Source organism: Panicum virgatum, chromosome 5K (assembly GCF_016808335.1).
Source record: "Panicum virgatum strain AP13 chromosome 5K, P.virgatum_v5, whole genome shotgun sequence".
Classification (NCBI taxonomy): Eukaryota; Viridiplantae; Streptophyta; class Magnoliopsida; order Poales; family Poaceae; genus Panicum; species Panicum virgatum.
In genome coordinates, this window is record NC_053140.1 from 19,252,470 (window position 1) to 19,277,860 (window position 25,391).

The following is a 25,391-nucleotide window of genomic DNA, read 5'->3' on the forward strand; positions in this document are numbered from 1 at the left end:
CGAGTCTCGTTTCTGGTCTCTCGTTTCACACAGCATGCCTTTCCAGGAAACTTCTCTTCCCTTCTCTCTTCCTTTTGCTCCGCGTCCTCTTCATACTATATTTCTATATATTATTCCCCCTCGGCTCCGTGGGCTTTGAGCGTATCCACGTCAGTAAAAAAACTTACCGCCCCTACGATTTCTATCTGATGGTGAAGATCGATTCCCAGCGTCCGCGCAGCTTTTTCACCGCACAGCGGCTGCCGCATCGATTTTCTTGCTTTCACACTGCAGCGGACGCCCACCACCGCCTCGTCTTTTCACATCACAGCGTCTGCCCGCCGAGTCTCGTTTCTGGTCTCTTGTTTCACACAGCATGCCTTTCCAGGAAACTTCTCTTCCCTTCTCTCTTCCTTTTGCTCCGCGTCCTCTTCATACTATATACTATTGTTTCAAAACCACGGAAGTTAATAAAAGGCAGCTGCCAAGAAACTTCCTACTGCTAGGGGAGAAATTGCAGACGGCCTCTTTTACTCTCTCCCACCTTCTGCTCCTGTCTTGGTCTGCAGCTCCATGGCCGAGCTTCGGTCGCCATCACTCATTCAGCACTGGCGTGAGATCGAGGCCGTTGGCCCGGCCCGACTACGGCGGCAACGCGGAGTCCTCGGCGGCGGCCAACTCCGGTACCAGCTCACTGCGCAGTCATCGCCGCATCTAGCGGCGCTTGGGTTCCAGTGCCTAGATCTACGCCGCCGTCACCACGCTCGATGCCCCCAACATCGGTGTCCGCAGATGGGGTTTCTTGACGCCATTGAGCCCAATGCGCCTCGCAACTCGACTCCCTCAAGCAGTCGGCGGTTGGCGGACGCTTTATGCTCACCGCCACCCTGCTCCACTCCCCGCAAGACAAGGAGCCAGGGCAGGCAACAGGGGCGGCGGCACGCAGGCCCGCGCACACAGGTGGCGGCGGCGGAGCGCAGACATTCTTGTTCTCGGGTTTACTGGTTTGTTCCTCTTCTAAACTAAAGCTTTGTATGTTTAGTTTGTATACATTCACTAATGTTTCCAGTGCTATGCATTTCAGCGCTGGTTTAGAGCTTTGTCAACACGCTTCGGTTGAATCTCATCTGTACCAAGGTGAGTTACCTGAAACAAAAAAAAAATCAAAGCAGTTAGATCTACATTTTTAATCTATGAGTTGTGCCCCGCGATTTAACTTTTGCATATTTTTCGATTCGACGTAGTTCAGATATCTGGCTATCAAATTCAAGCTACCAAATTCTGCTATCTGACATGGTCAACTCCACCTACACACTCTAGCTGTTTAGCTCATCAACCCTCTTTGTCCCCAGTAGTTCCTGAGCTGCTTAAAATGAAGATTATTTAAATTGTAATAAAACCACTACTCTTGCCAGATGCTTCCACTGGCCCAAATACTTTTCCAGTGTGCATGCGTATTCTAGAAATTATAAGACCATTGGATGAAACAGAATCTGCCCATCAATATATATCAAATAGTTCTATAGGAAAAAAAACACACGGGTACAAAGTCTGCAAGATGAGCGCATATCTCACTTTCTCTTTTGCTTACGAAAGAACTTTTACTATTCACTATCAACTAAATCCTATTGTGCTACACAAAATAAAACCACATTTATACAGGCCAAACAGGAACGCGCGCGGTGGCGCGCGTCATTCACTAATCTAGTATGGCCTTCACTTCATGTCTTCATTACCATTTCACGTGTGGTAAATAATATTTTTATATTGCAGGAGAGAAGAAGTTATATATATATGAGTACACATGGATACATGCTGTGATCATACGCAAATATGAAATAAAATGGTAATGCTTTTATTCTTTAAAATATTTTTTCTTAATTAATTAATAGTTTTATACTTTTAATAATACCCAATTTATTTAAAAAAAATCTGAAATTTGGTGGCGGACCATACTGCATCTAATAAAATCCCAGAAAGAGTTGTGATAAAATATAAAAATCGTTTAGAGCAATAGGGATGATGTTCCAGATAAATTGTTGTAAGCACCAAGAATAAAAAAAGCAACAATAACAGAAATACATATTAATGACACGAATTATAGTAAAGGGAAGACTACATCCAAAGAAGAAAACATCTGTGGGAGGATTATAGAATAGAAAAAGGTAAAGGAAAACAAAACGAGAAAGAAAAAGTAGAACAATAGTAGTTGAATAAAAAAGAGAAGAAAGTTTGGGAAAGAGAGAATCAGGAAACACCCATGCTAAATGGACCGTGAACTCAACAATTAAAGGGCCCGCCTACATGCCTATATGATAGTGCAAAAAATTTTAAGAAAAAAGGTTATTTTGCCTTAACTAACATAAAAGTATTGTTTCCCCTTCTCCTCCTTTCTCGAAAGCTACAGCCACTTTCTTTCCCCTTTCTCGAAAACTATGACTTTTTATTGACTGGATTGACGAGGTTAACCTGATTAGGCTTATAAATGCCAGGTGGTCTTGTGGATAAGATTGTATATGTAGTGATGCCTTTTATATTACCACATTTTTATGACTACACAATTAATATGGATGATATAACTGTATCTGTGTTAACTATCAGTTTTGTTCCTCAATACTTGGTGGTTACTAATTAGTTTTTACCTGAAATTCTGGTAGGTTCCAACTGCTAAAGTATTCTCATCTCCTTAGTGATTTGGATCTACTATAATTAATCAGGTACATCACTCTAAATGCTTCTTGTGGATAAGATTGTATATGTAGTGATGACTTTTATATTACCATATTTTCATGGATAAACAATTATTACGGGTAATATAACTGTTTCTGTGCCACCTATTATAACTGTTTCTGTGCCATCTATTTAGTTTTGTCCCTCAATACTTGGTGGTTACTAATTAGTTTTTTTTTCTATGAATTTCTGGTAGGTTCCAGCTGCTGAAGTATTCTTATCTCGTTTGTGACTTGGCTCCAGTTTAAATATTCAGGTACATCACTCTAAATGCTTAATAGTTGTTAATTTCAGAATTATGATTTCGACAATGCTGTCCTTACATCGAGCTAAAAAAATATTTATAGAGCTATTTGTCCTCTTAAATACTATATTGCATATTATTGGTACAACAAATTGATGATTTTCTTGGTACACGTGTGTTTTAATTTGTCCAGTAACTATCTTAGATCGCTGCCTGCGTGTATACAATATGATTCCATCCGGTGGGAGCTCCATAGATTTTTCTTGCTATCTTGTCTAGACATTACTGCCTGCCATATACCTCTCTGATAACCGAGATTGGATCTGACGGCGATATATTGTGCGGAGTTGAATTGGCATTACCTCAACTAGAGCTTGTTATACCTCGCCATCGTTATTTTTTTAGTACTGTTACTACCTCTTTTGCTGTGGCTTATGAGCAGTCGGCTTTGCAGGCTATAGCTTTTACCTCCTCAAGAACTCCTCTCCTCCAGTGTGAACTCGGCATGCAACACTGAGAAGCTAGCATCTTCGCTCACAATTCGAAATCAGCAACCAGGTACACACAGTTCGACAAAGTTGCAATTCCTAATTCAAAAGGAAAACTAAGAAACCTTCTATTAATATTCTCAGATCTGATATTTCAGCTGAACTATATGTTTGCTTGGCTTTCTAAACAGTTTTTATCTTTCCCCTCTCTTAGATTACCTCTAACAAGCATGTGTTCTGCAATTTACTCCAGTCACGTATCATGTGGTCTTGCGTCTTTTCCAGATTTTCCTCACTGTTTAATGCCACTGTAATTTACATGCAGATCCAGCATTGCCATCTCTATCGATTCACATATTTCCTGTTAATTTGTAGGCGATCGTAATCAGAATAACCGTATGCTGTTGAAGCCAGTAGTTCCTATCAATGTTAAATTCCCTAATATAAATTATTTGTGTCGTGTTAGATCTTGGACGATCACTACTTCAGTGAGAAACCTTGTGTTAATGTTTGCGTATTTTGAACAACTAATGTCCTTAGGATTTCAGACCTGTTTCAGTATAAAGACATCCTATTTCCAATATGCTGTTAACTATCTTGTTTCATGCAGTTACTGTGCTTTCTAAAGCAAAAAAACAGATGTCATATTTGGCTTGGGACTGCCCCGGGTCTGACAAAAATGATGGCAATAATTTAACTCTTTGACGATTTCAAATACTTCTTGCGCTCCCCAAACTGCTTACAATATCTCTGTACTCCTTGACATTTGGGTTACATTTTCTACTTGAGTGTGAGTCCTCTTTAATACTTAGGCTACATATGCTATCTGGGCTGTTTTGTACGAACTGACCCGTTACGATCTTATTAGGTTACACCTGGAAAAAATATAGAAATTTATAAAACTTTAACTCTGACATTCCTTTATCCATTTTCCTATCAGATCTTATAAAATTTACATACTATTTTTAATTTCTCTGCACTTCAAAACATCTACTACTACCATAATAATTACCAGTAAGATTACAAAGGAATTATGCGCGCGCGTAACGCGCGCAATCCACTAGTCTGAGTTCAAGCGGCCGCCATGGCCGCCGCCCATCATCATATTGTTGGCATGCGTGCGTTGCTCGATTGTTCTTTTTGTATATGCTGTGTGCGCATTTTCTTTTGAACGAACTATATGTTGTGCACATCCCTAGCAGTTAATGTAGTAGCCTTCTTGGAGAGGGCCGGATGGATGCACCTAAACAATGCCAGCGTATCCTAGCTATATATGGAAGTCAGGTGCACCTGCGCAATCAAGAGAACTATACTCCGTCTATATACTAAAATACAAGCATCTCAAGCGTTCAAATAAAAATGGGTCCAACAATACTTGTGAAAACTTTAAAAACCTAGCACCACTTGAAATTAATTGATCCCGGATCCCACCTTCTTCATTCTGATTGACGTGCGCAAATCAATTTGTCATATTCCTCTGCATTCTGTGTAAGTCATGCTATCGGCCAATTTAAAAATGCCATTAATAGAAACAGATATTTTAGGATGTTGCAAATGATATGGAGTTGGAACGGAGCGAAGGTGGATTAAAATAGTCAGAAAATTTCTGAAATAGTTGGAACAGTGCGTAACTTCTGATGGTGATTGATAAGTCCTAAAGTCCTATAAAACAACAACATAAAACGCAAGTCACAAGATACTCATCTTTATAGTTCAATCTTTATAGTTTGTTCACGGTCCAGTTCATAAATCACATTTAAAGAGACCTTAATACACTGTTATAAAAAAGATTTGTTGGGATGGATGAAATAGCATTTTTAGAGATGGATACCGCATCCGATCTTGTTTTTTCAGCAAAAAATGCTATTTGCAGGAACGGATAATGTACCCACAGCTGATTTTTTTTCGAGGGGCGGGCCACGCCCTCACCAGCCCCTAGAAATACATTTGTAGGGGCGGATTATGCCCTCACCCGACCCTAGAGATGGATTTTCAGAGGCGGGTCACGCTGCGACCGGCCCCTCCAGATTGAATTAAAAACAAATAAAAAATACCAGCAGCAGGGTGCACGTGCCTCCCTTGATTGCGCCGTCGCCGTCACCGTTCCCCACGTCCGAGCTGTGCCAAGCGCCACCGCCTCTATGCATCATGGGCGCGCCGCTGCCACAGCCACCGCTGACTGCCGTTGCTCTCCGGCGCCCTCTTCGCTTCCTTCTTCTGGAGCAGCGTTAAAGGCCGAGGCGGCCTCCTGGTCTAGTTGCGCACAGGGTTTTGAATCCCGACCGGTGACCGGTAACCGCCGGCCTCCGGTTCCGGTATACCGGTCCGGTTTGGCCGGTTACCGGTCGGAACCGGTGGAATTCAAATTTGAATTCAAACGCACACGTTCAACCGGTTCCGACCGGTATACCGGTCGGTTAGACCGGTATACCGGCCGGTTTGACTGGTAACCGGTCAAATTCAAATTTTTTTCTTTTTGGTTTAAATTGAAATGCCCACAAAGTATACTAAATAAATATTTGTATAACATATTTTAGTCTAAATGAACCCTCCAACCCTTTTTTATACTACTTTTATATTGTATTTGTATAATTTCGTATGCACGCTTTTTTTATTTAACTTACAAATTCCGCAAACCATACTAAATGAACGAATTTTTGAGAAAATTTAACACCATTAGATTCTTTGCACCTTGAAATATTTTTAGGAATTTTTTGGAATTTTTTCATTTTTTGAATTCAAATTTAAATTTTAAATTTTGATCGGTTTCATACCGGACCGAACCGGAACCGGTCCGGACCGGTTTGACCGGTTACCGATGGTTCGGTTAACCCTGGTTGCGCGTCGGCCTCGAGCCGCTAGCGCCTTTCGAACTAGGCCGGCACGTGCGGCAGGCAAGGGCCGGGCTGCCGCACCAGGTTGGTCGGAGCTGCACCCCCGCCCCTGCGCCAGACATTCACGGGTCCATCGAGCAGCCGGTGGAGCTGGTGGGCGCAAGGCCCGTGATTCGACAGTGGCCAGGCAAGCCGGCACGCGCGGCAGGCAGGGGCGAGCGGAGAAGCAGCAGGGACGGCGGCGCGGTATAGGCTGTATTCACTTCCCTCAAATTTTACAAATTTTTCATCACATCGAAATCATATGGAAACATTAAATATAACAAATAACTCATGCATAGAGTACTAAATGTAGGTAAATAAAAAAACTAATTGCATAGTTTTGATGTACGTTGCGAGATGAATCTTTTGAGCTTAGTTAGCCTATAGTAGGACAATATATACCACAAACAAATGAAAAGTGCTACAGTATATTACAGTATCCGATGTGACCTTTTTTACCAGCTTTTCACGGATCTAAACACACCCATAGTGGGCAGGACTCAGGAGGCGGCAGGGGGAGAGAGAAGATGGGGGAGAAGGAAGATATAAGGAACATAGAAAGGTGGGGATGAGATGTAGTGGAGCGGCGGGCCCGACGGGTACATTCGGCAATCCTGACCCGACTTGCTCCAGCCAATAGGCTTGCATCTTCGCTCTGCATGCGGATCACCACCACTTGCTACCACCCCCACCCACCTCTATAAATAATTTTTTATTCTAAAATTTTATTTAAATAAAAACATATAGCAAAACACATAAAAAGTGAAATTTTTATCATAAGCTTACTTTGACATGTAGAACTTAAGAAAATATCAAAACCATATTTTAGCATTATAATGGTTTTTTTGCTAAGGTGTATATAATGGTTAAGTGTGTGAAATCATAATGTATAACTCGCTCATACTACTATCTCATACAACTCAAATTTCACATTGTGCTTTCCACACTCATACTCACTATATACACTGAAATATGGTTTTGATATATTTTTCTAGTTCTATAGATCAGAATAGACTTATGGTACAAATTTTACTCTTTTTTATGTGTTTTGTTATTTTTTGAGTTGAAAAAAATTTCAACATAATTTAAAAAATTATTTTAGGCGCGGGCGAGGAGATGACCCGCCCCTACAAATGTCATTTTTGGGCCATTGCTAGTAGTAGTGAATCTATAAAATCTATAAAGTTAGTCCCCAATAACAGTCATTAGCTCTATTTCTCTCAACATGCAAGCAATCCACGTCATCATTCACAAGGATCTTCTATTTATGCCTTCTACCAATTTTCTGTTCACAACCGCAAGTCGATATTGTAAGTCATCAATTCTAGCACAAATGATTCCTCCACCACAACAAACACACCTGAATAAAACCTATAAAGTTAGTCCCCACTAATAGTCATTAAGTCTATTTCTCTCAACATGCAAGCTATCCACGTCATCATCCACTAGGACCTTCTATTTATGCATTCTACCGATTTTCTATGCACAACCGCAAGTCACTATTGTAAGTCATCAATTCTAGCACAAATAATTCCTCCACCACAACAAACACACCTGAAAGGAGTTGAAGAAAATCAAAGGCTATCACTGCAATATAAAGAAACCCAAACATCGTCCCTACAATCGAGTTTAAATAACTCCACTCCACCTCCGGCATGCTCTTTCCTACTCGGCGCGACTGTAGCTAAGGGCACCGTCGACTTCATCTTCGGCAACGTTGTCGCTGTGCTGCAGGGTTGCAATCTCCATGCCCGTTGTTCGCTCCCCAACCAGAGCAGCATCTAGAAAAAAGAGATAAAGGTCTTTGGTGGTATTTACGCTCATCTTCAAGGTGTTTGGTTTTCAATCTCCTTTTTTATGGTTTTTTGATAGGGAGGAAAAGAGGTAAACAAAGAATAATGTAATAATAAGAATACAAGGATAAAGATTAAAGGGAAAAGGGAAAAAAAGAAGAAAAAGAAAGAAGAAAAGGAAAAGGTAAGAAAATAAACAGGAACAAATAAAATGAGAGAGAAAAAGAAAAAAGTATAAAGAAATAGAAAGAAAATTATGTCTCATAATTTACGAGTGCTATTTTGTCATTAATCATTTATTTAGCTAAAATAATCTTCCTTTTATGTCTCAAGTCCCGCAGCAACGCGAAGGGAATCACCTAGTATTATTGACACCAACATACAATGTTTGGAAGGCGTTGTGTAGAGGATTGCCGATTAACCGTCTTGTGTTCTGATTTGTAGACTATATAATTACGTGTGTGTAGGCTGCATATGTTGCTTGGGCAGCTAATCTTGCTTGGTGAGGGCTAGCTTGGTGCGGTAAAGCCGGGTCTCCTACATGTGGGGGTGTGGATTATGGGGGGTTTTCAGGTGTAAGCCTTGCTTGTCACCTTACCGTTTGAAAGTGATCGGGTGCTCTAGTCTAAGAGGGGAAGGGGGTGAATTAGGCACTCTAAAACCTTAACATTTGGCTCCAACTAGTTTGCACAAAAACTTAAACTAAATAACCTATCTAGATGTGAAACTATGGTTCTTCTAGTGTGAAACCCTCATCCCAAAATCAAGATACTACTCTATGAAAGTAAATGCACAAAGATTGCAATATGAAATGCGGAAGCTTAAAGAGGAGGGATGAGAGAAAACAAATTCTCGACACGAGGATTTATCCCGTGGTTCGGAGTGCCACAAAGTCGCCCCTACATCCACGTTGTTGAAGTACTCACGAAGAGTATCGCTTCCCAGCAATCAAGTCTCTTCCGTGAACACAATCACGGTCACCTTGATCCCGATCTTCACTAAGGAAGCTTGCCCACGAAGGAGGGGTCTCCGTCCCCGCACAATATTGTCGACGCCGCTCCACACCAAGCCGGATGGTCGTTGATGTGCCAGCTAGCCACCAATGCTCCAAGGAGGCCGGCCCACTGAAATATAAATTTGGTTCACTCTAAAACCAGCCACAAGGATCACAACCTTGCTTGTTCACTCTCTCAAGAGCTAATTTAGCACTCACACTTACAAAGCTAGTGCTAAAACCTAAGGATATGATCAATATGCACTTGGGTTGGCTTGGAGGTGTTCTTCAATGTGTATGGGGTCTCTCTAGTCTCCAGCAACCTCAAAAAGGCCGGGGTGAGGCGTATATATAGGCCACCATGTCTTGGAGCCGTTGCTCTAACGGATAGCTGAAATCAGCAAACCATCGAATGAACCGATGCCTCTGCATGGGTGGCGTCGGTTCATCCGGTTACTCTCAGACCTAAAGTAGCCGTTGAGCTTCTGACGCATTGTCTGCGGAACCATCGGTTTAACCGATGACTGGGTGTCGGTTAAACCGGTCACTCACAGCATCTGAACTAGCCATTGGACCTCCTTCTTCAGCTGACGTCATTGCACCGATGGGATGCTCCGATGCATCGCCGGTTCAACCGGTGTTGAAGGCGTGGCTCCTCCGCATTTTACATCGTCTATGGAACATAGTACGTTGAATGTACCGATGCTCGTCTTGATCTCGTCGGTTCAACCGGTGCCACTGAGATTTCCTCACTTGGCTCAGTTGGCGCACCAAATTGCGCCGATGCATAGGGCTTCGGATCTTTCGACAACCATCGGATGCACTGATGGTGGGGCCATCGGTTTAACCGGTGTAGCTCAATCTGCAACTTCTCGTCCAATATGCGCGGCGATCTTTTGGATACTTCAAATATCTTCTATCTCGGGATTTTCACTATACTTTGACACCTCTACAACAACGGATTGGACTTGTCATCTTGATGGTGGATTGGACATGGCGTCTTGACGATGGATTGGACATTGCGTCTCGACGATGAATTAGATGTGTTGACTCATATCCATGGGACCTAATAACGCCTACAAGTGTGATCTCACAAACTCATTAGTCCCATTGATTATGTTGTCACTCAATCACCAAAATCACAAACAATGGCTTAAATGGGGCTATGTTCCTTACACCGTTGCTGACATTAGTGATGTCTTTGGCACCATGTTTCTCATTAGAGGCATTATCATGAGGTTTTCCATCTCTTAGGATTCTCTTGGTTGAGGAACCTAAGGCTGGATCTCTAGCCAGTGTTGCAAGTGCAATGGTGGGGCGTCTGTGAACATCATATCATACCCTCCTTGAAGGCAATGCTATCTATGAAGAATCCCTCCTCCCGTATGCAGGTGCTGTTATGCTTGTGCAAGTGACACTTCATTATTGTTAATACTTGATACAGAGGTATCTTATACTTGAATTGTGTTATTCTGGTGGTTTGTCTTGTTAGTCGCTATCATCGTTGTGTGTGTTTGTGTTGTCGTTTGTTGTAATACTTTTTCTTTATTAATATATAACCGTGATTTTATTGAAAAAAATATATGCCTAACAAAACTTTTCTCGGTGCTTTTTTTTTAAAAAAAATAGACGTGTTAACATTTTTTTGACATAAGATTTGTCAAATTTTGCCTTTGTTGTAAACTTCGCGTTTCTATAGCCGAGTGTGGAAAGGAACGTCTACCATTAGGAATTTAGGATGCGGATTTCCACCAAGTAGTCCTGCACGGCAGCGATCCAAATCCAGTATATATATGTTTCAGGCTTTCAGCTTAAGGCAGGTACGTTGTTCTTGGTTTTTCCTCCACGAGGTACGTACTGACTGATGTTCCTGATTAAGTTATTTCAAACTGAGGCTACCATAATTAACAATGGATCGTCCACATCGAGAGATGCACGCCTGCAGCCTGATTGGTCTCTCGATCCCTATAAAGATCCACCAGGGCCAGCATGCCATTGCCACGCTCAATTACCTGAAAGCATAGAGCTTAATTACAAGCAACTGAAGCTCCTACCCACCAGCATGGCAAACTCACCAACGCCGGCGACCACGATCCTAGCCGCGGTCTTGGCCGTTGGCCTGGCGGCGACACTCCTCATCGCCGCCGGCCCCGCGGCCGCGCAAAACTGCGGCTGCCAGCCAGGCGTCTGCTGCAGCAAGTACGGCTTCTGCGGCACCACCGGCGCCTACTGCGGCGAGGGGTGCCAGTCGGGCCCGTGCCAGGGGTCGTCGGGGGGCGGCGGCGCCGGCACCGGCGCGTCCGTGGCGAGCGTCGTCACCAGCTCGTTCTTGAACGGCATCAAGTCCCACGCCGGGACATGGTGCGAGGGCCTCGGCTTCTACACGCTGGGCGCCTTCCTGGAGGCTGCCGGCGCGTACCCGGGGTTCGCGCGCGACGGCTCGGAGGCCGACGGCAAGCGTGAGATCGCCGCCTTCTTCGCGCACGTCACGCACGAGACCGGATGTAAGTTGCTGCAGGCATCATGCATCATCACGACTAAAATGCAGAACTAATACTGAAATATATTATTTGTGCTAGCAAGGGATTATATTGTTGCAGTAGTTGCATCAGCCAAAACTTCATTACTAATTAAAAAAACTTTCTTCATTTAGAAAAAAAATGCAGAACTGAAACATTCGTTTTTGTAGTAGTGCATGCGAGTTAGCTATGAATTTGTTGCTAATTTTGCTGCAGATATGTGCCACATCAACGAGGAGGACCCGAGCTCGAACTACTGCGTCTCGGGCGACACGCAGTGGCCGTGCTACCCAGGGCAGGGGTACTTCGGGCGGGGCCCGCTGCAGCTGTCGTGGAACTTCAACGTACTACGGGGCGGCGGGGAGCAGCCTCGGCTTCGACGGGCTGAGGGACCCGGACAGGGTGGCGCAGGACCCCGTGCTGTCCTTCAAGTCGGCGTTCTGGTTCTGGATGACCAACGTGCAGCGGGTCATGCCCCAGGGGTTCGGCGCCACCATCAGGGCCATCAACGGCGGCGGCGAGTGCCAGCCCGGCGGGAAGAACACCGCCGAGATGGCAGCGCGGGTGCGCTTCTACGTGCAGTACTGCAGCCAGTTCGGCGTGGACCCGGGGAGCAACCTCACTTGCTAGCTAGGTGCCCCCCTCATTTCATCATGCATGTGAATGATGAGGCCGATCGAGACTACGCCTGCTAATGCAGTTGAACCCGCCTCAAATCCGTCCCTACCCATATTTCAAGAGTCCTAACTACCACCCGCCCCGACCCACCCCGTCGGCCCAATGCCCCAACCCGCCCCAACCCGAAGTCACGACGGAAGATGATATGCGACTTACGCGCCGATCTACTACCATAGCGTCCCAACCCGTTTGTGTCGTCAACCTAACCCGCCCCAACCTGCTTCATAGTATCACTCATTTCCACCCATCCAATAGTACCCGTATTAAAACCCACCCAAAAAACCCGTCAAGCCCCGCCCCATTAGCAGGAGTAATCGAGACTATATATATATACATATATGAGAATATATATATATATGAGAGAGAGAGAGATTATTGCGATTTACCAGCATGTTTTAAAATAAAAATAACATACGGATAAAACAGGTGTGCGTAATGGGTGTCATCATGGAGTGAGAAACAAGTGGATCGCGTATACGGGTGTGGCGGCCGTGTGGGAGAGGCCGACGATGAGTAGGAGGACAATGACGACGACTAGCTAAAAGCAAAGCCTAGCCAGTAATTCATCGATTAATTACTTGGGCCTAGGCTGCAACGCATTGGTTAGTTAAATCGTTCTTTAGCTACAGTGGCAGCAAATAAAGCCTCTTTTTTAGTTAGATCCAGGTGACAACATTTGTGTAGGATAGCTGGATATATATGATGGCCCTTATTTAGTCTGACCTAGTGGAGGCGGCCGAGCTCTTAATTCGTTAGTTAAAATACAGTAGGATTATTTATTATGGAACGATATTTTCATTAATATCATAGTAATATTTTTATTCATTTTTTCGATTGTGAGTGATGAATATGGTAAAGAAAAGGTCAAAGGAAATATAAATTCACATTTCAACATATGATGCCCACTTGATGATCAGAGATAAATATGGTATGCATCTGTATTAAGGACACTAGCCTATCAACCCGTGCTCTCGCACGGGCTAGTTAGAGATATCTAATAATTACCTATCTCACGCTCTCTTTAACCAATTAAATATTCTAATCCAGTACTGTAAAGATACATATTTATCATAATGTAATTGTAATAAATGTGATAGGTTTAGTTACTAATAATTTTTTCTCACTTCACATCATACATCCATATATGTTTGATATGTATTTAATTGAACACTTTGTTTGAGCTACGTGAACAATATGAAAATTGATATTCTTATCTCTTCTCTTATACATGAATATATGGTGACACACACATTGTGGTTAGTATTTTTATATAAATAATAATACAAATAATATACTAATAATGATAGAAAAAGTAATTTAGAATTTTATATTTAAGATTTTATTATAATAATATAATTTTTCTACAGCTTTGGGGTTTATTTTAACTTTTTATTCTGATATCATTGGATAATATCTACAAAAATTTAGGGGGTTATTTGATATTATTTTATAATGGCACAAGTGGTTAATTTACATGAAGATTAGGGGTTACTTTAGATTATTTTTTATAATAGCAGAGGTAGGTAATTTAGATACATATGTATGGGTTACTCTAGTCTATTTTTATAATGGCAAATGTGGGTAGTTTATTAGAAAAAAGATAAAAAAAATTCAATGGCTATTATGGTTAGAGTTGCTGAATTGATGGCCACATTTTTTTTATTTTTACGAGAATTTGTAGAATTTCTCTATTTTTTTGGACTTTCCACCTAGGATCCTAGGTGGCTTCACCTGGAGGCTTCAAAAGAAGCCTCCAATTAGTAACAGTAAATTTTGATTCAGGTTTGGGGTTTATTTTAACTTTTTATTATGATATCATTGTATAACAGATCCAATGGCGTTATGATTAGAGTTGCCGAATTGATGGCCAAATATTTCTGATTTTGTGAGAATTTATAGAATTTCTCTATTTTTTAAACTGTCCACCTAGGATACTATGTGGCTTCACCTAGAAGCTTCAAAAGTAGCCTCCAGTTAGTTACAGTAAGATTATGATTCAGATTTGGGATTTATTTTAAATTTTTATTATGATATCATTGAATAATATATATGAAAATTTTAGGGGGTTATTTTATATTATTTTATAATGGCATAAGTGGGTAATTTAATGAAGATTAGGGGGTTCCTTTAGATTATCTTTTTATAATGAAAGGGGTGGGTAATTTAGATACATTTGTAGGGGTTACTTTAGTCTATTATCATAATGGCAAATGTGGATAATTTATTATAAAAAGATAACAGATCCAATGGCTATTATGATTAGTTGCCGAATTAATGCCAGATGTTTCCGATTTTTATGAGAATTTATAGGATTTCTCTATTTTTTTTAGACTGTCCACCTAGGATCCTAGGTGGCATCACCTAGAGGCTTCGGAAGGAGCCTCCAATTAGTAATAATAAGATAAGATAAGATGGAGGTCCACGATGTCGCATGATTCACATTGTGGCAAGATACTTCATTTATAGGTTAATTGGTGGGGTTAGGCCACCACATTTCTAGCTTTTGTTTTTCAGAAACCTTAAAGCTACGTGGAGAGACCCCTCGGTTTAAGGATAAATCAAGAGCCCTACTGTATTTCCATTAGCATACTTGAGAAAGTAACTATCGTGAGAAGAAACTTCCAGAAATTAAGAAAACATGAGAAGGAAGTAACTCTATGCTGAGCGAGCACCTTCTTCTCTGACAACCTCCTCCTCCTCTCGAGGGTACCACATCTTCTCCGGCGAGCTCCATTCGGGTTTGAGTTTGGGTTTCAGGGTTTCGAGTTGGGCGAGGGGATTGGTGTCTGTTGGATCTAAAGGGAATGCTTCAGGAGGCTGCAGGATCGGCGGTGGTTGCAGGCTGTGGGCGGCGAGGGCATTGTCAGGTGGGTGGTGGAGGATGCCAGTTGGGCGGTGCTGGTGGCAAGGACATCTAGTGGAGGGGGAGGGTGAGGGTGAGGGGAGGAATAGGATAGGGCAGTCCCCCACCAGCGTCGGAGGTGACACCGAGGCGCTCGGGACATAGGCGGGCATCGGGGGCAAAGCTAGAATGGGCGGAGGCTAGATGGTTTTGAAGAGAAGGGGATGTGGAGGAGGGAAGGGGTGGGAGGAGGGTAGTGCTCATTGGCGTCGGAGGTGGTGGGGTATTCTTTTATGAAAGTTTCCCTCAATGCGGATGACGAAACATCATGCCCTGTTGTAAGAATCTCAATTTTCTATCCTTAGCAAAATAGCTTCATCTGTGATGCAATTATTCTCAATTTCACATAGTTACTAATCCCTAGCAATTTTAGGAACAGGGTGCTACAGTTTTACCGTATACTTACTCACTCTACTCTCTCATACAACTCAAGGCTTACTTTGTGGTTTCCACACTCATAATCACTATATACACCAAAATATGCTTTTAATATTTTTCTAGTTCTATAGATCACAATAGGCTCATGGTACAAATTTCACTTTTTTTATGTGTTTTGCTATTTTTTGAATTAAACGAATTCTAGAATAATTTTGAAAATCATTTGTAGGAGCGGGTGAGGGGTGATCCGCCTCTAAAAATGCATTTTCAGAGACGTGTCTATTGCTACAGTGAACCTGCTGCATTTGTAGCTACAAGTCATTTTTATCTGTTCCTAAAAACAATTAGGTGTTCCTACAAATTGTTTTTGTAGTAGTGGATATTGGTGAATACGCAGTTCCGGATCAAGGGAGAATAGGGGGTATTAAGCTGGCCGGCAAAGGGCAAAGGAGTGAACAAACCCTTTGGCCTTATCTCATGCTTTAAAGGTGCCTTTATTTGCCTCATCACTGCAAAAACATACATGTTATATGTTATCAAGCACTGGCTACCTTTCAGAAATAAACGTAGTAACGTAGTGTGCCAGACAAACTGGCAGTTTCTGGCACTGTGTTAGCCTAGACGGTTCTTCAGGCCATGGCCAGGTGCATGCAAGTATGCAACGATTCATGCTATCCTAGTAGTATCAAGAAATAAAAGATCTGCGAATAGGTCAAAAGCAAAGCGATTTGTTTTGGCCTTTCTGAGCACCTTGCCAAATATGCGTGCTGTATCTCAGGCATGTCTTAATGACACTACATTCAATGACTTCCTCTCTTTGCATTTGCAAAACGGAAAGATTACTCCAGGCTTGGCTTCTTCCTCGTTTCATTTGGATTTCACACATTCACGTGTTGGCCATTTCACCCTCAGCCGTTTCTTGCTAAAAGTGCCCTGGATGCATCTGTTCATTTTGAAATGCTTTCGATCCCCATCTCCTCTTCTCCAAAAATCCATCGACCATCGACACACTAGACAACCATTTCTTGCGCGATCATCCATAGTTGATGTCGCCATCTCAGCTGTCCTCCATGGCTCAGCGGCAGCCTCTGCCGGACTGGAGCTCGATGCCGAGGGATCTCCTCCAGTCCATCGGGAGGCGTCTCGCGTCCGGCCACGACGCAGCGTCCTTCCGGTCCGCGTGCTCGCCGTGGCGCGCCGCCGTGCCGTTCGCGACCTTCGGGCCGCTCCTGCTGCTCCCGTTGGACCCCGACTCGGGCACCGTCAGCTTCTACTGCGTCTCGGAGGAGAAGGCCTTCTCCCTGACGCTCCCCGACGCGCGCGGCAAGGTGCCGTGCGGCTCGTCCTGCGGATGGCTGGCGCTGATGGACGAGGCGGCGTCCGTGACGCTGCTGAATCCCTTCACCGGCGCCCGCGTCGACCTCCCGCCGGCGGACGAACATGTCGCGGCGGCGAGCTCATGGGAACGCGTGTCCAAGGTCCGCGGCCGGTGGTTCCTCCGTTCCGGCAACGCGCTTGCAGCCAACGCCATCAAGCTGGAAGAGATGAGGGGCGTCTTCTTCCACGAGATCGTGCTCTCCGCGCCGCCTGACGCCGGCCGCGAGTGCGTGGCCGTGGCCGTGCTCGCGTCCTCCACGGAGGTCGCGTTCTGCCGGGCCGGGGTGGACAGCGCGTGGACGCTGCTCGACACCAAGCTGGAATGCTCCGTGGCCTCCATCGTCCACTGCCAAGACAAGTTCCTGGCTATCGACGTCACTGGAGAAATCTCAATCTTCAGCAGCAACGGCGCCGCCGATGCAACTCCAACCGCAACGCCGTTGCCATCGCTGTCACCACCTGCTGGGCTCTGCCACCGCAGCTACCTGGAATCAGACGGTGAGCTGCACATGGTCGGCGCCATGGTGAGCACGTTCCATGAGACGCAGGAGTTCGCCTACAGAAGCATGATCTACAAGTGCAACCTCCTTGACCGTGCGCCGGAGTGGACCAGGGTGAAGGACGTCGGTGATCTGACACTGTTCGTGTCCAAGAATTTCAGTGAAAGCTTCAGCGGAACAAGTGTGTCCAAGTACAAGAAGAACATCATCTACTTCTCGGAGCCGTTGTATGGGGATCCATTCGACTTGGCCCATCGATTGGAGATCGCTGATGTTGCTGCCAGTGCATCGAAAGTGATGAAGCCTTTCAGCGAAAAGATGCTTGGCTCTGAAGCTCTGGGTTGGATTCGACCTAATCTCTGGAAGGGAGGTACGTACGCTGATGATGTTTGTTCAAAGGTTTATGTTTTTAGGGCAGTCAGTTTAATTTGCATGTTTTAATTTTGGCTCATGGCAATAAGTAGTGGTGATTATGAAAATGATTTGATATGCTACATTTGGTTATTAGCTCTCAAACTGTGTTGAAACTAAACCTTAACTGACATAGCTCTGCACACCCATTATAAATGCCCAGTTCTCTTCTTTTATGTTCATTTTTTTTGGTAATTTAATTTCCTGCACTACATACAATGTATGGCATCGTACTAGGTCAAGACCAGGCGTGGCAATAGTAAAATTGTGACAGGGCTTGCTATATGTCAAACCATAAATTCACTATGTTAATATGTGACGCTCAATCCCTGACGATATCTGAAAACCGTCACAGATTCTTCCAGGACATCATGACGTTTTCAAGATATCGTCATGAATTAAGCGTCACAGATTATAACAAGTTTTTTGTAGTGATTGCTAGGTTCGCTCTACATTTCTATGATTTATTCGACCATGTAAATTATCATCTTATTTTGTTGAAAAACTTATTTTATTCTGGTTACTAATACTAAATGGATAGACCTTGCACATAATTTCATATTACTGTTTTCTTTAGGGCATACTTGTTGTTTGCTTGACGACCGGCCATAGATCTTACTAATTAAGCTTGCAGGAGTTCATTTTATCGTATTCTATTATAGCGCAACATTTCTATGGGAACAAGGTGCTCAATCTGCCTCTTCGCAATTTCAGGTGCGATTCGAAAGCACGAGGAAAAATCACAAGCAGAAGCAGCTCCCAAAGTGACAGACGCGCCTGAACCTGTAGCAGAAGTCAACGCCCGTGCTGTTAAGTTCAATACTTGAGATTCCTGTAGTCTTTTCCCTAGTTTTCAACAATTACTGTGCTCAGATGTTAGTGTCAGCTTATCTTTCATTTCATGATGTGTAATGGACTTTGTAGATTTGTTTCTTGACAATGATATTCTTGAGGTGAACGTATTTTTTAGGGTTATTGGGTTGGTACCATTACAAATATTCAAATTTGGGGATCTACGATTATAATTCACCTAATTAGAGTTGTGCCATTACAACTCCTGAATACATCGATTCATGCCATTTCCTACGTCTCCCATGCCCCTGGGCCCACATGCAGGTCGATGTATTTCTGAATTGCCGCCCTTGCCCCTGGTCTGCCGCAATCAGGCCCGAGTCGGGCTGCTGCTACCCACCCGCGCCTGCCACCCACTTCTGCTCCACAAAAGAAGAAAGGAGGAAGATAAGCGAATGGGTCCAATGATCTTTGGGTCCAATGATCTCCATCCATTTCTTCTGCCTCATATTAGTTTTGAGTACTTCTATTCAAACTGGCCATCTTTGGGTTCAATGATCTCCAAATTTTGTTACTAAACTATGAAATCGGATAAAACAAAAGTTTCAACTCCTACATCTATCTATAATTTTTGTTCACTTTTGCTAGTTTGGTCTCTAACCTTTTCAAAACTTTCTATGAACAAATAGTGTTCATGCTGTCTTTCTGAATATTCAGTTAAGCTCTTTCAAACGACCCCTGTTTGAATTTAGATCTGACTATGTTACTACACTTTTTCATGAGAACAAATGACATATTTGCATAGTTCATTCAACTAGATTTGAAATGGGGTACTTTTCGTCCAAAGTTATCCAATATAATGACACTTTACTTGGACTAAAAGTAACCTATTTTTGCTGAAATGTCAAACCTAGGGTTTAGAGTTTAGGGTTGTTAGGTTGATTCAGTACTTCTTCCAAACCTTGAATCCCTCAAATAAATTCTTATTACTTCCAAAACACTTCAACTTTGGTTCCATTGCAAAATACATTCTTTCTAATGTATTTTCATACTAACCAAGGGTTGGGTTGACTTGCTTAGCAACACTCCACATGACAAGCTATTGAACATGGCTATGTAGCATATTTGTCCCTTTGTGTGACTTCTTAAATTCAACCCCTTTCTTGTAGAATTTGAATTCCGTACTTCTTTAAGTATCTTTTATCTTTGACACTCTTCGGAGAGTTTGGCATCCATACTTTTTCAAAATTTTCAAATTAGGATGAAGTTTGACAAATTTTGACTTTCCTTTATTCGTTTCCTCTTTTCTCCTGTCTCTTCTGCTTTTTATTCTCTTAACCCTAGTCTCTTGGGGTTAATCCATGCTCTTAAAAAATAGACTGTTACAAAAACTAGAGGCGCGTCTGGTGTGGCCGGATGGCAGTTGCAGATGGCACATGGCATCATTGTGAAGCTTGCGTCGAGGCAAAGAGAAGACGTGAAGGCGGCGTGTCTGTCCAGAAAAGTGACAAAAAGATGGACGGTTTTACCCCGAGGGGTGTGTACTTAATGTAAGGGCATTTTGGTCAGTCTCCAAGTGCCTATATATGTGGAGGGGTTATGTGGGCAATCCACCTCTTGCTAAGGTCCTCTCATTTGTTTTGTGAGAGAGATTTGTAGAGTTTGAGAGAGGGAGAGATGAGGGCTCTTTAATGTGAGCTTTTCACCATCCTAGCTTGGAGTTTGTTTAGGGGTAGCTTGTAAGCGGATCTGGTGTAGTAATTAAAAGATCAAATTGGTGTTCAATTTTGTGCTCTTAATCGTTTTTCTTTTCTGTGATTTTCGGACGGATTTTCGTGTGATTTTTGATTCGCGAGTTTACTCTAGTTTTTCACGAAATTCTTTTTGAATCTGTTAGACTGCTAGACCTAGTTTTCACGACTCTATGGCTCAAGTTTCAACCGGATCCATCGAGTGTTGATAGAGTAATTTGAGTTCGAAGTATTCCCCCCTTTTTCTTCTCTGTTCCTTTGCCTCCAGGAACTCTCGGTCGGGGGGAACAGACAGACGCGGCGACGTGTCGTACGGTGCGCGAGCCAGCAGCGCCAGCGCGGCGTGCGGCGGCGCAGGCGCGGCGGCTCGGCGAGCAGCGAGGCTCTCAGGCAGCTAGCACCGGTGGCGGCTGCGTTCGAGCGAGCGCCTGCTCGTGTTGCCTGGGCGAAGCACGTGCCCGGCACGCAGCTCACGGGCCAGGCCGGGAGCTAGCTCTAGCAGGCACGGGCCAGCTGAGACATCGTGTTCCGCAGGTTGGAGCTGAAATGGTGTGAAAGAAAAGTACTATTATCTGACTGGTGACTGGAGACTAGAGCTGGAGTGGTATAAGAGAGAAATACTTAGCTGGAAGGCTGAAGACCAGCCGAACACGGCAGGCCATCCCAGGCAGGGTCGTACGGCGCGGCAACCAGGGCCCTGTTTGGTTTACTGCTAGTACTACTAGCACACATTTTCCGAGAAAAGAATCTTCAATGCATGGAGTACTAAACGAAGTTTATTTGCAAAACCTTTTCATGGATGGGTGTAACTTTTCACGACGAATCTAATGATAGTAATTAATCGATGATTGGCTACAGTGATGCTACAGTAACTATCCTCGAATCGTGCGGTCAAAGGCCTCGTTAGGTTCGTCTCGCGAAGTAGAACACGGCTGTGGAGTTAGTTTTGTAAATTACCTTTATTTAGTACCCTTAATTATTGATCAAAATTTTTGTGCTACTTGTGCTAACCTAAACCAAACAGGGCCCAGGCCACTGGCTGGTTCCAGCGCCTGGCCTGCAGGTGCACGAGGCCCGAGGGCAACCAGCCCACACTCGTTGGTGGCAGTCCAGCACAGTGAAACACGCAAGGCACGGTGAGCAATTTTTTACTTGTTATATTTCCCTTTCACATACTGATAACACAAGTTTTTCAAAAAAAACATACTGATAACACAAATTATTTATAATTTAAAAAATTTCAACTTATAAATAATAGACGTACTAAATGATCTACATATAAAAGTGAAAATATTAAAACAGAGGAGACATCTAGGCTGGTCAGTGGGATGTTTTGGGCTTTTGGCCCATTCGAGAAGGGAGGTGGGCTGGATGTCTCTTATTTTCTCAATGTATGTACATGTATGTGATTATACTTTTTTGTAAAAATAATGGCTCGCCCCTGGATGCAAGAAGATGACAAATGTATTGCAGCTATAGGTGATTACCACTCTTCGGGCCGAGCCATCATGTCTGAAATGCCATGCACTAGAAGCACTACTACAAAAACAATAGGAAAAAGCTAAGCAACGACTAGTCGCGCGTCCGCGCCAGCGCGCGACCGCTCCGGCCCGTTTCTAGCTTATTTTGAGTCTGCGGCCCAACAATCGCACGTACTAATGTTTTGATCTACTTTTTTCCTACGGCCCAACAATCCCATGCATCCCTGCGCATTGCTATCGTGTGTTGTCACATGCATACTCATCCGCAGAGCACATATAAGGAGATCAACTTTTTATATAAGCCATCTAAAAAATATTTTATATAGTTCATATTATCTCTGTTTCGAGAACCGATTGCACCAATATGTTCTACAAGGCGAGACGAACAAAACTAAACCCCACATGCATATATTTTAACGATGTTTTACGCTAGTAGCAACTTATGTAATAATTTGCACTTTTTCTGTAGCAATTTATGTGTATATTATATTATTGTAGTAACAACTTGTATGTATATCAACTATTATTTTGTATCAACTTATATGTATAAGTGTATAATTATTTTATTTATAATAATTTATCTCATATATGTGGGGCAACTCATGTGTAGCACATGCTGTTTTTTGTGGCAACTTTTTTTACATGTGTGAAAAAATTTATTTCTATATATAGCAATATTATTTGTTATGTTTCTGACAACTGATTCTATTTTTGTGACAACTTATGTATATGGCTGATTCTATTCTTGTGATAACTTATGTATATAAATCGCATCTTATTTTTTTACGAAACATGGTACAAATAAAAATGCTCACATATACACACCCACCTCTATGAATATACTCATTTTCAGGGGCTAAACTTTAGACGATGTCACATCAATATTTTTTTAACATTTAGAAGTATTAAATAAACTCTAATTACAAAACTAATAGCATAATTCTGGGGCTAGTTTTGTGGAGTGCTCGTCGCCGCCTAGTGCGCCCACAGCCGCGGCCCTTCTGGTGCATCTCAGAACGATTTTGAGATTAGGAATTCCTCTCAGGAGTAAAAAATAAGATGTGATTTTATATGAATACACCGTTTTGTTATACGCAATGAATGAACAAAAATAGACTCCACTTGCATATATTTTTTATGATATTTGTGAACTGCTAGTAACTTATATGATGATTTGTTCTCTGTCTGTAGCAACTTATGTGTATATTGGTTTATTGTAATAACAATTAATGTGAATAACAACTTTTGCTTTATGTCAATTTATATGTATGAGTGTATTTTAGATTTTGTTTATAGTAATATTATATGTGTGGCAACTCATTGTATAATAAATTCTGATTTTTGGTAACTTTTATTTAAATGTTTGACAACTTTTATTTTTGTGATAATTTGTATACAAATTTATGCATACAGACAACTTACTCTTTTTACTATTTTTGTGTACGACATCTTATATTTGTGACAACTTATGTATATGACAGATGTAACAAATAGCAACCTATAGACAGACAATGTGACATCTTACATATAGACTTTTTGTCTATTAACAATTTTAGAAAGTACTCTAGCAACTGATATAACTACAATAGCAACTTATAAGATAGATATATTATGATTAATATATATTTTATAGCTAAAAATACTAATAGTTGTTATATGTTATGCATGTAAGTTGATATTACATACACACTAGCAACTTATATATGTATATTGTAGCAAATCTTTCAAGAATATCAAAATTAAATTTACTCATAAGTTGCTACTAGTGCAAATGTCTTCAAAATATATGTAAGTGGGATCTAGTTTTGTTCGTCTCATCACGTAGAACACAACAGTGAAATCGGTATTCAAAACAGAGATCATACGAAAGAGATAAAATGTTTATTATACACAAATCACATGGTAAAAAAGTCCTACATGTATGCTCTACATGGTGGGAGAGATAGCCCGGCTTGGAAAAGACATGTGAGGTGGAAAAGACATGTGAGATGGAGAGAATTACAGGAGAGAGGTAGAGTGGAAGGGGTCGCGCACTCTCCCCGAGCGCGACCGGTCGCGCGTTAATAGACTCCAAAACAATATGTAGAAACGCCTCGATTTTTTTCTTATGACAGGTTAAAATGTAACCCACTCCTACAAATGGAATGGACCTAGTATAGAAGTTGACCCGCCCTATGCACTTCTAGAGGCTGGTGATGACGTCACTCATCCCTAGAAATGACCATCATTTTTAGGGGTGGATGACACTATGACCTGCCTCGAAAATGACCACTATTTCTAGGAGCAGGTGATGGCATCACTTGCCCTACAAATGTTCCCACGCAAAAAGTTTTTATAACTTTTTCATATCACCTTGGATGAAGACAAACTTTAAAGCAAAATTGTAGATCTTGACAAGATTTAAAACTTTGAAGTTGACAACTTTTTCATTTAATGTCATTTTATATTCTAAAAAATATTGTAAGTTATCCGGTTTCAATATCTACAAGTTTTAAATTGTTTTGAAACAATCTCGACCATAAAAGGTAGAGTAGTTACGTATTAAAGGTTTTATGGTAAGATCTCAAATTTGATAGATTATACATTATTTATTTAAGAACGTTTAGTACCACAAGATCATTTGCTAGTTGTGCCCTACATATAGCTATGACTATATAGTATCTTATACAACTCAAGTCATATTTTCAAGTTTCCACAATGTTAACATGTATATACAATGAAATATATTTGATATATTTTTTATGGGGAACGTATCAGGTGCAAACCAACCTCTCCGTGCAAACTATGAAAACTTCAATCTGAGTCATTAGATCAACATCCAAGGCGTATGAGAGATTGGATAATTTTATAATCTGGACCCACCCTTGGATTGGATAATCACACTTTTGCAAATCCCCCTCCCACCTCTTTGCGCCCCTCCCCTTGAATGTTGATCTGATGGCCTAAATTGAAGTTTCCATAGTTTGCACGAATAGATTGGTTTGTATCTGATATGTTTCCTTTTTTCTGTATCTATAGGTCACAATAACCATAGTGTTGAAGTTTGACTTTCTTATTTTCCTACTATATTTAAAAAATTAAATGAATTTTTAAAATAAAATTAAAATATTTTTAGAGGTGGGTCAAGGCCTCACCCGCTCCTACAAACCGATTTCAAAGTTAATATAATAGAATAGCATAACCTATAGAGTCACAAGAGATTGTGTAGTGTGGTGGAGAGAAAGATACAAGGTAGGTGCGGTTCGAACCCTGGTATACGCAAATATGCATATTTCGTTAAAAAAAGTTGTACCTCGATAGTAAAGGGGCTTGTGGTGGTAGCTGGTTAGCTAGGATATATTTTTATTTTTGTTTTGTTATTTTCAAGTGTTTTCTAAATTTTTTTTGTTTTCTAGAAAATAATTTACAGAGACAAATTATGGCTCACCCGGCCCTATCAATCGATTTTTTAGCTACGAGAATTAGGAGCGGATATCGCTACCGTTTCTAAAAATATAT

At 42.1% G+C, this 25,391-nt stretch overlaps 1 protein-coding gene, 1 long non-coding RNA gene and 1 pseudogene across 5 annotated transcripts; all 3 read left to right on the forward strand.

The window, feature by feature from the left end:
* Positions 1 to 725: 725 nt before the first annotated feature.
* Positions 726 to 4,050, forward strand: LOC120706839. Of its 4 annotated transcripts, none has more exons than XR_005688458.1 (6): positions 726 to 983; positions 1,064 to 1,116; positions 1,753 to 1,825; positions 2,637 to 2,696; positions 2,906 to 2,965; positions 3,408 to 3,765. It is a non-coding gene; the product is annotated as an uncharacterized LOC120706839 (long non-coding RNA). The 4 variants fall into 4 exon arrangements; XR_005688459.1 differs by lacking the exon at positions 1,753 to 1,825 and adding an exon at positions 3,767 to 4,050 and having other exon boundaries at positions 736 to 983; positions 3,408 to 3,511; XR_005688460.1 differs by lacking the exon at positions 1,753 to 1,825 and adding an exon at positions 3,817 to 4,050 and having other exon boundaries at positions 736 to 983; positions 3,408 to 3,511.
* A 7,110-nt stretch (positions 4,051 to 11,160) lies between these two features.
* On the forward strand, positions 11,161 to 12,253 carry LOC120710578 (annotated as a pseudogene).
* A 4,398-nt stretch (positions 12,254 to 16,651) lies between these two features.
* Positions 16,652 to 18,696, forward strand: LOC120709769 (F-box protein SKIP23-like). The gene is made up of 2 exons (XM_039995423.1): positions 16,652 to 17,828; positions 18,584 to 18,696. Exons 1-2 carry the CDS (start codon positions 16,652 to 16,654, stop codon positions 18,694 to 18,696), a joined length of 1,290 nt encoding a protein of 429 aa, XP_039851357.1.
* Positions 18,697 to 25,391: the final 6,695 nt, after the last annotated feature.